This window comes from Vicia villosa, unplaced genomic scaffold (genome assembly GCF_029867415.1).
Source record: "Vicia villosa cultivar HV-30 ecotype Madison, WI unplaced genomic scaffold, Vvil1.0 ctg.001961F_1_1, whole genome shotgun sequence".
NCBI lineage: Eukaryota > Viridiplantae > Streptophyta > Magnoliopsida > Fabales > Fabaceae > Vicia > Vicia villosa.
Window position 1 is genome coordinate 384,745 of NW_026705791.1, and position 13,069 is coordinate 397,813.

General features: G+C 35.3%; 1 protein-coding gene across 1 annotated transcript; it reads left to right on the plus strand.

The window, feature by feature from the left end:
* Positions 1-1,614: 1,614 nt before the first annotated feature.
* Positions 1,615-6,419, plus strand: LOC131637276 (EH domain-containing protein 1-like). Its single transcript, XM_058907857.1, has 15 exons — positions 1,615-1,740; positions 1,818-1,966; positions 2,039-2,096; positions 2,256-2,311; positions 2,393-2,429; positions 2,527-2,588; positions 3,718-3,831; positions 3,968-4,070; positions 4,185-4,234; positions 4,425-4,553; positions 4,637-4,888; positions 4,987-5,066; positions 5,212-5,338; positions 5,692-5,835; positions 5,935-6,419. Exons 1-15 carry the CDS (start codon positions 1,656-1,658, stop codon positions 6,199-6,201), a joined length of 1,713 nt encoding a protein of 570 aa, XP_058763840.1. The 5' UTR covers positions 1,615-1,655; the 3' UTR covers positions 6,202-6,419.
* Positions 6,420-13,069: the final 6,650 nt, after the last annotated feature.

Sequence of the window (13,069 nt, forward strand, 5' to 3'; positions counted from 1 at the left end):
ACTTAATTTCTCTAGGTACTCTACAAGAAAATTGTTTTTCCTACAGGTCTGATGGATATATGGCCATTATAAAGATTAGCAAGGGTGCATTGATTGTGATGAGAACAAGAAGGATTGCGGATAACGTTTACAAATTGTTAGGGAACATTCTTATAGGGGATGTTACATCAATTAAGTTTGAAAATGATGCAATCAAACTTTGGCATATGTATTTCAATCATCTCAATGAGTATAGGATGATAAATCTTCATAAAAGAAACCTATTGAATGGTGTTCCTAGTTACAAGTTTAAATTATGCAAGAATTATATACTTGAAAAACAATATTGTATTCAGTTCTAGATCCGGAAGCACAAAACAAATAGAATCTTACACTATATACATTTTGACCATTCATCAAATAAAGATTAGGGTTTAAAGGTGTATTGTTAAAGGTGTACTAAAGTTACAGTGACTTTACCTGCCACAAAGTCACCAAATCTAATTCCTAAAACTATGTCATTGTGTATTTTTTAAATAATATATAACCTTTGTATATATATTTTATCTTTAGAATTTTAAAAATAATTTTATCAAATTATTTGTCTCGTTTCATATGTAACTCATTATTTAAAAATCTAACATATTATCAATTTTAAATGCTAAAAATGTGAGACAAAAAAAAGTTTTAATTTGAAATAGAGAACTAATTATGTGAATTAGGGCTGGCAATGAACCAAACTAACTCGAAAATAGTTTGAAATTCGATTCGAAAATTAAACCGTTGAATTAGGTTCATGAATCAAATGAGCTGAGTATGAGCTAAAATATAAGTTCGTTAACTTAATGAGCTAAACTTGAACTATACATAGTTCGACTCGTTAGGTTCATGAGTTAATTCGATTATATATGAGATATATTATATTGTCTTTAATAGTAGGTTTAAAGATTTGCTCTAAATGTTAATATCATATTTTATTTTAATCTTAAGCTTTTAATTGATAATTTATATTCTCAAGTGAGCAAAATATTTTTACAAATAAAATTAATATCGTATAGATTTCAATCTTATAATTTTTAATTTATTTCTATATTTTTTATTTAAAAAATATTAGTTTAAAATGTCAAATATATATATATATATATATATATATATATATATATATATATATATATATATATATATATATATATATATGTGTGTGTGTGTGTGTGTGAAATAAACAATTTGAACCTAGATAAACCTAACGAGTTGAACTGAGATATACTTGAACTTCTAATAAGACGAGTTTGAGTTAAAAAATAAGTTCGTGATAAACTCGAACTCGAAGTCAAACTCGGCCAATTCTTAACAAGTCGAGTTTGAGCTGGAAAAAAAGCTCGTCATAAACTCGAACTCGAACTCGAACTCGGCCAATTCTTAATGAGTCGAGTTGAGCTGAGGCGAGTTCGACTCGACTCGACTCATATGATATGAATAAATGAGTCAAAATTGTGATAAAGCCTAAATTTAATAGAGATGTTTTTATAAATATTTTTTTATAATACAAACTTATCTTATAATAAAAAATAGAGTTTAAGATTTTTAATCCTTGATTTTTGTTTTAATCCTTGATTTTTGTTTTTAATCCTTAAAATAAAAAACATCATAGTAGCAGTATTGTTGTTCTGCTATCAATGGAGCTCGATAAAATCCCAATCGGTTCGTGCTCCAAAGAGCATCACAACATTTACCAACACTGGTTCAATCATGCTGATTCAGGTTATCTACTACCAATTTTCTCTTTCCATTTGGTTATCCATGAAATTAATCACCACTCTGCTTTCTTTCATTTTCAGATGCTCATGGCCGCCTTTCCAAGACTGATGCCACCAACTTTTTCGCCATGTCTAATTTGTCTCCTCAACATCTTTATCAGGTGTGGGCTATTGCAGATTCAAAGCAACAAGGTTATCTTGGTTTTCAAGAGTTTATCCTTGCTATGCAGGTGAAAATATGTTATACTTTGCAGAAGTTTAATGCTGATGGATTTCCAGAATCTCACTCTTTTGAAATGTAGCTACTTTCTTTGGGACAATCTGGGCAACCGATAACACAGGATGTGCTGACAAGTGATGGTAAGTTGTGTGTGTTTTTATTTGAATAGCCTTTTGTAATTGTATTGGTCAAAATCAAATATTAAAATGCACATAGTAGGTACTGTCTACACATGTTTATTGTGAATTTCTACCTTATAACTTTTTTTTTAATCTAATAGAGCTTATTATTTATCGCAGTTGATTTGAAACATCTGAAACCTCCCATAATGGAGGGTTTGGATGCAATACTGGCTGTAAGTATTTATTTGCTTATGGCATCATCTTTTTCATGTTCATTTAGTGAAAGTACTTACTGCTTGCCTTTGTATATTCAGAAGAAAAAGCATAAACAAAAAGATGCGGATGCAAATGGTAATATATTTTCTGTTTTATTAAATATGGGCACTCATCGATTTTGGTTTTCTTGTTTGTTCGTTTTTCTTCAAAATCATATTTAGTTGTAATGCAGGCAGTTCTCAATTACAACCATCACCATTAAGTAGTTGGTTTTCTTCAATGTCAACGAAAAAGGCAAGCATTCTGCTACTGTGACTTTAGTTTTGTGTGTGTTTTATCCTTATCTTCCGCTAAAGAGAACATACAGAATATTTGTGTCCGGTTTTCAATTAATAACAGTAACATGCTTGATTTGCATTCTTTACCAGCTTTATTATGCTCTAGTTTCATTTTGTGTCATCATAATATTTAAGAATGAAAAGTATCCTATCCTTAGGCAGTATAGTCAAGATTGACTGCTACCTAGATCTTATGTGACATGACCGCCAGCTAGATCTTATGTGTCATGACTGCCAAAGTGTTCTACGATCACAGCAAGATCGTTTCCATCCCTGGCATGGTCAAGATTGTAAAATAAAATAAAAAAACATGCTGGATTTTTTTTGTTGGCCCTATCTAACTGGGTTGGGTTTTTGTTAAATCAGTTCTTCTATCCCTAAACCTCAATTTTCTCAAACACAAAAGCTACCTCCTTTGAGTTTAGTATTTTGAAGATGATGGTTATGACTTATGTCTTTTGAATATTTAAGATGGTGTCTTTTGAACTTATTAAGTTATGGAACAATGATTATGAATTATTTACTAAATTGGCTGAATGTTGTAAATTATAGGTTACTTAGTCTATGTATTATAACTTTTCCCTTAGGTAGGATCTTACGTACCATACCACGATCCTAGTTTTACGATCTTTCACCGGCCAACAGATCCTAATTAAGATCTCGTGCTTGATTACATTGTCTCCAGGAATGTTTGGTTTGGTTTGGTTAATGTCTGAATATGATGTTAATATTAGGAGCCTAAAACTAACAATATCTGTTGGCTTTTATGTAACTGTCTTAAGTGATGCAAGCTGATACAAATAGTAATAATCTGCCTGACACTCAACAAATGGAAATTAATGTGCCTGTTTTGATTGTTACTATCAAGGCTAAACAAATTTTCATTTTGTCTTATATTCATCTAGTTTAGTTTCTAATAGGGCAGAAATCTATTTGGCAGGAGCCTAAAAGCCACCTTGTAGATATGTTCTATTGGTCCCTTAATTTGTGTTCTTGCTACTTACTTTCTATTGCCTAATCTTAGAAGTTGTCAAATATACGTTCTTATAGGTCTTTCACTTGTATTTTGGTGCATATTTCCACAGGTTCCACTTTCCTCCGTGACATCAATAATTGATGGCCTGAAGAGACTCTACATCCAAAAGTTGAAGCCTTTAGAAGTGACTTACCGCTTTAATGATTTTGTCTCCCCATTATTGGTCAGTAAGTTACTATCTTTAGAAGTGACTAATCATTCAAGATTTAGTGTCATATTTCTTTACCCTGTTACATCGTTTCTATGTTTTAAATACACAATTGACATCTTTATTAATTTCAACTCTTTACTCACTGTAGACAAATAGTGATTTTGATGCCAAACCTATGGTTATGCTTTTGGGTCAATATTCAACTGGTAAAACAACATTTATCAAACATCTGCTTAAATGTAGTTATCCAGGCAAGTAATTCTATTTTCTCTATATCCATGTTGCCGTTGGTAATTAAGTGTGGCACTGTCTTATAGACATAAAAGTTACTGAAGTTTGTCTTGTTTTCGCGAAACTGTCAATAGGTGCACATATTGGACCCGAGCCTACTACTGATAGATTTGTTGTTGTCATGGTACGTGCCAGAAAACCAGATTCTTTCCTAAAACTCAATAATACCTTAAGGTTTTCTTAGTTTTGAAATTATTTTTACATCGGTGCATGGTTTTGACAATTTGAATTACTGTATTCAATTTAATATATCTTCAAGTCATTTTAGAAAATGAATTATTGCATTAGTTTTAACTAAAAATGGTTGTGTACAGTCTGGACCTGATGAGAGAAGGATTCCTGGAAATACTGCTGCAATCCAAGCAGATATGCCGTTTAGTGGACTCACAACTTTTGGCACAACTTTTTTGTCAAAATTTGAGTGTTCACAAATGCCTCATCCTGTAAGTTGCTCTCGCTCCATTGAATAGGTGTATAGATTTTCCTTGTGTGCATTTGGGCATAACCAGTTTTTGATTGTCAAAAGCTACTGGAGCACATTACATTTGTGGACAGTCCTGGAGTTCTTTCTGGAGAAAAGCAACGGACGCAACGAGCATATGATTTTACGGGCGTAACATCTTGGTTTGCCGCTAAGTGTGATTTGATACTCCTCTTATTTGATCCTCACAAACTTGACATTAGTGATGAGTTCAATCGCGTGATATCATCCTTACGGGGACATGATGAAAAAATTCGAGTGGTTTTGAACAAGGCAGATCAAGTTGATACTCAACAAGTAATTGCCTGTCTAGTTAAACTTCTATTTGTTTATTGATTGAAAATTTTATTACAGGATAAGGAAATGTTGACTTCTATTTTGGCCCTATGTTGCAGCTGATGAGGGTTTATGGAGCCTTAATGTGGTCACTAGGGAAGGTGTTGAACACACCTGAAGTCATTCGGGTGTATATTGGGTATGTTAAAGCTTTCTCTTTGACATGGAGAGTTGAAAATAGAGCAATGTCTTTCTTCAATGACTAGTTATTTTAAGCTTCTCTCTTTTTTTTTTTTTGTGGTGGAACCGTGGCAGATGTATTTGATCTCACCTTTCTTTTGCAGCTCTTTTAACGACAAGCCTGTAAATGATGGTGTCGGTGGTTCAAGCGGAAATGAACTGTTCGAAAAAGAACAGGAAGACCTTCTTTTAGATCTGAAAGATATACCAAAGGCGGCTTGTGATCGAAGAGTGAGTTTATTTATTTTGTTTTTGTTTATTGAAGAGTGAGTTTATTTATTTTGTTTTTGTTTATTGTTTTCTACTAATAACTGTTTTGCTATTAAATCAAAGAAGATTGATATCATTAAATTACTAAGAATTCAGCCTTTTGATTTGATTTTTTTCCCTTCTTTTCTCTGGAGATTATATCTTGTAGAATTATTTAGTTTTGTGAATCTTGCATCATTTTATCCATGGAGAAATTTGACATGTATATACTTTTGTTGAATATCATGATCCAGTCATTTATTGTTTATGTTATTTATTGATGTTGCTGGTTTGCATAATTTTATCTTATGCATTCAATTATTTGACTATTGTAGATCAATGAATTTGTTAGACGAGCCCGAGCTGCCAAGATACATGCTTACATTATCGGCCATCTTAAAAAGGAGATGCCTGCAATGATGGGCAAAGCTAAAGCTCAGCAAAAACTAATTGATAACTTGGCAGGCGAATTTGGAAAGGTATGAATCGGATGCCACATCTTCTCTGCTTACCTACATGTCTCTTTGATCTCACTTAATATTAAGTTGTATTTATACTGACATATAAAATCAAAACAGGTACAAAGAGAGTTCCATTTACCTCCAGGTGACTTTCCAAATGTTGAGCATTTCAGAGAAAAATTGCGAGGTTATAATATTGATAAGTTTGATAAATTGAGGCCAAAAATGATACAAGTAGTTGATGACATGCTTGCCCACGACATTCCTAACCTTTTGAAGAAGTTCAAAAATCCCTCTGGCGGTGAGGTTACTTCAAAATGGAGCGCGTCGTCAAATGGTACGGATGTTGCGTGCGAAAGGCGCCGATATTATTCTAAGTTGTAGTATGACAAAATTTAGGAGATTGGGTTTACTTGTTTATAGTCAGTTGTAGTAGAATATTGTCATTTCCCCAGATATGCTAGTATTAGGGGGATCCTTATGCTTATAAAAAAACATTCAGAATCCTTTCTCACCAATACTAACGAAAATAAACAAGAGTTGCTGGAAATGAATTAATTGATGAAAGAGAAGACCTTTGTCCGGAGACATTGACAAATCTATGCAAGTGTGTAATTAAATTATGTATCTCCTGTTAGAATTTGGAATCAATTGGTTGGTGAAAATAGAGAGAGTTTGAATGTGAAGAGTGAAAAAGAGATAGAGAATTAGAAAGAATATAATTGAGAGCGATAATGTTTACATTATCGATAATAATATCTCCAAGGTATTTAAACAATTAGAAGTGGATTGAGACACAAGCAACAAGTCAAATAACAGAAAAACTAAATTTCCGTGTATGTACCCGATTACACAAGACTTGTAATCGATTATAGCTGCTAAAAACTAGAAAAATATTAACAATGGTAATCAGTTACTGCGAATGCTTAACCGATTACGCTAACGCTAGAATCACTTTTCTTCCGTTTATTTGACTTTATCACATGTCTGTAACCGATTACATGCCCATGGTAACCGATTACAACACTTGAATCATCCATTTTCACTTAACACACCATTTTAATTCAAGTGCTCCAAGTCTTCCATGCCCATGATCATCTTCAATCTCTTAAACACTCCAATTATGACTTCGTAAGTCAACAAATCAGACACTTGGTCTTCACTTCTATAATATCTCAATCTTGATCTTCATTCACTAACAAGTTCTCTCAAGTAGTGAAACCTCCTCTCAATATGCTTGATCCTCCCATGTGCAATTCAGTTCTTAGCAAGATTAATAGCAGAAACATTATCAACCAAGAGCGTTACATTGTCACCCTAATCATTATATAGCTTCTTCAATAGATTCATTAGCTACTTGATTTGCCATGCACACAACTAAGCGACAATGTACGCGACCTCACAAGATGAGAAAGCTACTACCAATTTCTTCTTCCAACACCATGATATTGGTGTTCCACCGAACATAAATATGTATTCAGCTATAGACTTTCAATCATCTTTATCTCTGCAATAATTAGAATTGGTAAAACCAAATTGCATTTTCTGCCTGTTCCCATTGCGGGAAAGATAATTCTGCACCCAATAGATTCTTTGACGTATCTTAAAATCCTCTTGACTATTGTCAAGTGAGACACCTTCAGTCTCTCCATGAATATACTCATAATACTGACACTAAATGTCAAGCCGATCGCGTATTGCACAAGTAACAAAAAGATTCATTCAACCTCTTATACTGAGTTGGATTAACATCTTGCTCATCCTCATTCTTTGACAATTGTAGCCTTAATTCAGCTTGAGTAATGACAGCATTACAATGCTCCATCATAATAAAACCAAGGGGTTGTTCTACCTAAACTTCCTCTTGAAGCGGCTCGTTCAAAAATACATATTTGACATCCATTTGATAGATGAACCAATTGTTATTCTCAATACCAAAAACTAGCCTAATAATTTCAATTCTAGTAATCAGTGCAAATACCTCCTTAAAGCAAATTCATAAGTGTAACCTACGTCGATGTAGTCTACCCCACATACTTCATTTACTTAAAGCAAAATCATGAGTACAACTGGCGGGCCGCGTGTTTGTTTTATTTGTACTTAAAGCTAGGTGAAGCTTGTCTTTAGAAGACAAGACAATTGAGAGGAAATTGTATGCTGCTTACGGTAATATATTTGCACCTTTATTGTTACTAATATGTCATAACACTTGTGGAACTCTATTGCTAATATTTTATCTAAATCATTTTTCAGGCATGGATCCTCTCTCATTTTCTTCAATTATTCGTATGGGCACTTGATGATAACTACGTCGAGGATTTTCCACATGCTTTATCTTAAATACCGCTCAGAGGGAATACAATAATTGAGTTGTTTCAGGTGTTTATTCACCACACAGTAGCAGATGACATATGATACTTCAAGTACGACGATCATCGTCAGAAGTGTCCCTTAGACAACATAGCCTTCTACTCTAGATAGTTGGCTTGTGGTCGCACATGATATATCCACCTTTTCATGAGCTGGTCATGTGCTAGGTCAGGTTTCTTTATTTTAATCCAAGACATCTCTTGGTGGTTGCTACTCTGACAATCCTCTACATAGATCTTGATGTTATACTCGATGGTTTCTATAATTATTTGGTACTAAATGATGCATGTAGTGTGCAACCTCCTGATCCATGTGTTATTGCATTTAGCTACATTCAATGGTTCTATAATGCGTGACATTCTTACATAACACAAGATACTACGGGAGCACAACCTACGTCATCTCATTAGACGATGTTGGAAGAGAATCAGACTAGGAATTACCACGCCCATGAAGCTTGTTAGCCTGCCGATTTACTGTGACGCTTGTAAGAGATGCCATAGAGAGAGAGAGAGAGAGATAGAGGAGATTTTGAGGAATGTAGTTATGATATGGTCATTGTACAAACCATCTCAGCCAAGGCACAAAATGTCTTGCAGTACAGGCGACAAAGGAGAAACACAAAGCTTAGATATACATAGTAGTTTATTTTTATTTGTGTTTTGGTGGCATTTGTATTTTTTTAACAAATTATGTATCATGGTAACGTTATCGATCTATTGATTAATGTTTGAATTTGTATTACTGATTGAATTTATATATGACATCCTTGAATTACATTAGTATAATTAGCATGGTTTAATGTTATCTTTAGTATAAATGACCTAAAATATAAACTGGTCTAAAAAAATATCAATTTCATAACAAACTTACGACCTAGGACTGGTGTTCTATGTTCTGAGGATTTTTCGGAGATGCACTTTTAAACTATCTTCTGAGCAGTGAAAAACACCATGAAATTATTATAGTAGTACCAAATTAATTAAAGTTAACTGTTTGTTTTGTTGGTGCACAAGAATAAAAAATGATGACAGAGAATAAATGAAAAAGAATAACGGCGCAAAAGAGATGAGAGAATAAAGTTATGTATATTCTACTTGCTTGTGTTGATAATAAATGATAGCTACTACAAGCCTATTTATACAAAATAAAATCTTGCCACGTAAGCCTTAAAAGAGTAAACTTAGTGAACAAGTCTAAAGGTACACATAGTACAATACTAAGAAATACTAAAGTACCCTTACTAACTAAATAGCTAAGCTAACAGGACCCGGAAAGTATAACTTATGGTCAACACTATCTTCTGAGTAACCATCAGAAGATCAACCCGCATCAGAACTTCTAATGCTTAGAACTTCTGATGCTCATCTTCTGAATATGAATTACTCTTGAATACCATCCCTTAATTCATATTCTTCAATCAAAGCTGACAACGCCAATTCCATTCCTCAAGAGCAGAAATTGATCTGTCTTTTTTGCCTTAGTCAGAACATCCGCCATCTACTTTTGGGTGCTACAATGCACAACCTCTAATGTTCCATTCTGGACTTGGATTCTCAAGAAATGATATTTAGTCTCAATATGCTTGTTTCTTCCGTGTAACACAGGATTCTTGGCAAGATTGATTGCAGACTTGTTATCAATCATCAGCTTCAGAGGCTTCTTCACTCTAATCTTCATATCTTCTAATAGATTCAGAAGCCACACAGCTTGACATGCAGCTACAGCGCCTGCGATGTACTCAGCTTCACAGGTTGATAGAGCAACAACAACTTGCTTCGTGGAACTCCAAGAAATAGAACCTCCCAAAAACATAAACAAATATCTAGAGGTACTCCTTCTATCAACTCTGTCTCCACACCAATCAGAGTCAGAGTAACTCAATAACTCTGATTCTTCCTTTCTCCCAGAAGGAAACAATATGCCACACTTTAGAGTTCCCTTGACATATCTCAAGACTCTGATAGCGGCTTGGTAATGGGACCACTTAGGTTTACTCATGAACCTACTAACCAATCCACCTGCATAGCATATATCAGGTCTGGTATTACACAAATACCTTAGAGAACCAACCAGCTGTTTGAAGATCGTAGCATCCACATCTTCACCTTCAGAGTCAGAGTCCAACTTCTGATTCATTTCTGACGGTGTAACAGCAGCTTTGCAATTCTCTAGCTTGAATTTCTTCAGAAGTTCTAACTCATACTTCAGCTAATGCAGAATGATACCATCTTCTGAGTACAAAATCTCCATCTCTAGAAAATATGACATTTCCCCATGGTCTGTAATCTCAAACTCATTCATCAGCACCTTCTTGAACTTCATCAGATCTTTTGGACAACTCCCTGTAAGCAATATGTCATCAACATAAAGGCACAACAGAATCATATTGCTTCCAGAATATTGCACATAGACTCCATATTCCATCTCACACTTCTGAAACCCTTGCTTCTTGAAAAATGAATCAATTTTCAAATTCCAAGCTCTGGGTGCTTGCTTTAATCCATACAGAGCTTTGTGTAATTTGTACACCATCCCTTCCTGATTCTTTTTCACAAAGCCAGATGGTTGTGACACGTATACTTCCTCTTGTAATGGACCGTTCAGAAATGCAGACTTTACATTCAGATGCATCAAGGACCAACCTCTGTTCGTAGCTAACGCAATCACCAGTCTGATTGTTTCATGTCTAGCTACAGGAGCAAACACCTCAAAGTAATCTAGTCCAGGTTTCTGAAGAAAACCTCTGGCCACTAGCCTTGCTTTGTGCTTACCAACTGATCCATCTGGCTTCAGCTTCACCTTGAAAACCCATCTGACATTGATGGCTTTCTTCTTCTTTGGAAGTTCTGTCAGCTTCTAAGTCTTGTTTCTTTCTATAGCCTCAAATTATTCTTTCATGGCATTCATCTGGACTTTCTTCTTGAGCACTGGTTTAGAGTCTACTAACATGGTACACTGAATGACATCTCCCTCTGAGTCAACTTCTGTGTCTTGCAACATGTCAAAATCTGCAAACCTTCTAGGTATAGTTCTGACTCTTTGTGGCCTTTGAGCTACTTCAGAGTCAACTACTCCGGAGTCACCACCTCTAGAGTCTCCACCTTCATGATCATCTCCAGAAGCTTGTTCTCCAGACTCTACATCTTCAGAGTTTTCCCTTCCAGAATCATGACTACCACCAGACTCTGAATCATCAACAGAATCTGGATCAGAATCAGATTCACCATCTGACTCATATTCAGATTTTTCTTCATCTTCTGACTCTAACTCTTCTTTAAAAGTTATATCTACATCAGAAGTTGGTTGAGACTCTCTCCAATCCCAAACTTCTGATTCCTTCACAATGACGTCTCTACTGACTTCAACTCTATTAGTTTCTGGACAATAGAGCTTGTATGCACCTGTACTGTGGTACCCCGCCAATAACATCACTTTGCTCCTATCATCCAGCTTATTCCTTCTAGATTCTGGAACGTGTTTGTAGCACACAGAACCAAAAACCTTCAGATGACTAACACTTTGCTTCTCTTTAGTCCACTTATCTAAAGGAACAATTTCCTTCAGCCTCTTTGTTGGACACCTGTTGAGCACATATGCTGCAGTAGCAATAGCTTCTCCCAAGATATTGTGAGGAAGCTTCTTCTCTTTTAGCATACTTCTCGTCATATCAAGCAAAGTATGGTTTCTTTGTTCAGCCATACGATTATGTTGAGGAGTATAAGGAGCAGTAACCTCATGCTCAATTCCATTATCATCACAGAACTTCTGGAATTCTATAGAGTTATACTCACCTCCACCATCCGTTCTGAGAATCTTTATCTTCTGACCACTCTGCTTCTTAGCCTTCACCTTGAACTTCTGGAATTATGTGAACATCTCAATATTAAACTTAATAAGTGTTACCCACGTCATTCTTGTGAACTCATCCACAAAAGACAAAAAAATACCTATTTCCTCCAAGTGAAGGTTCTGGAAATGGTCCACACACATTTGAGTGCACTACTCCCAGAGCATGCTTTGCTCTTGGAGCAACTTCTGATACAAATGGCAATCTGGGTTGTTTGCCTTTCATGCGTACCTCACATGACTTCTCAGGCTTCACAATCTTTGGAATGCCTTGTACAAGCTTCTTAGAACTTAGATGCCCTAGGTTTCTATAGTTCAAGTGCCCCCAACCTCTTGTGCCACAGCTTACTATCACCTTCCGAGCCTTCAGCACTCAGCACTCTGTTTCAGCTGTTTCTACATTCACCTTGAATGTTCTGTTGCTTCCCTGTTCAAATTACATAATCAACTTCTGATTGGAATCATACAACTTCAAGAGGTTGTTCTTCATAACAACTGAGAAACCTTTCTCAATGAGCTGACCTACACTCATCAGATTGCTTCTGATTCCAGGAACATACCAAACATCCTTGATCATAACAGTCTTTCCATTCTTCACTTTGACTTTGACATTTCCCATACCTTCTACATAAAGATACTTGTCATCAGCACATCTGATCTTTGTCCTCCTTTCAGAGTCAAAGTCTATCAGCCATTGTTTGTTTCCAGTCAAGTGATTTAAACACCCAGTGTCCATATACCACCACTCTGACAAACATCTTCCGTCAGACTCTGAAGCCATTAATAGCACAGGTTCATCATCTGAATCACCTCTGGCTATGTTTGCTTCTTCTGATTTCCTTCCTTTGTTTGCCAAATAGTCTCTAGCAAAATGGCCAAACTGTTTGCAACAGTAACATTGAACTTTCTTCTAATCCTTTCCCTTCTGACATCTCTTTTCATCAGAAGTTGAGGCTTCCTTCTGGGATCTATCACCACGTCTATGCTTCTGGTCCTTCTTGACAAAAGAAGCCTTCAGAGCTTGCTCAACTTC

Coding starts and splice junctions, on each gene's coding strand:
- LOC131637276 (XM_058907857.1), top strand. CDS start 1,656: ATGGAGCTCGATAAAATCCCAATCGGTTCGTGCTCCAAAGAGCATCAC. Junction 1,741..1,817: donor GTTCAATCATGCTGATTCAG/GTTATCTACTAC, acceptor TTTCATTTTCAG/ATGCTCATGGCCGCCTTTCC. Junction 4,235..4,424: donor ATAGATTTGTTGTTGTCATG/GTACGTGCCAGA, acceptor GGTTGTGTACAG/TCTGGACCTGATGAGAGAAG.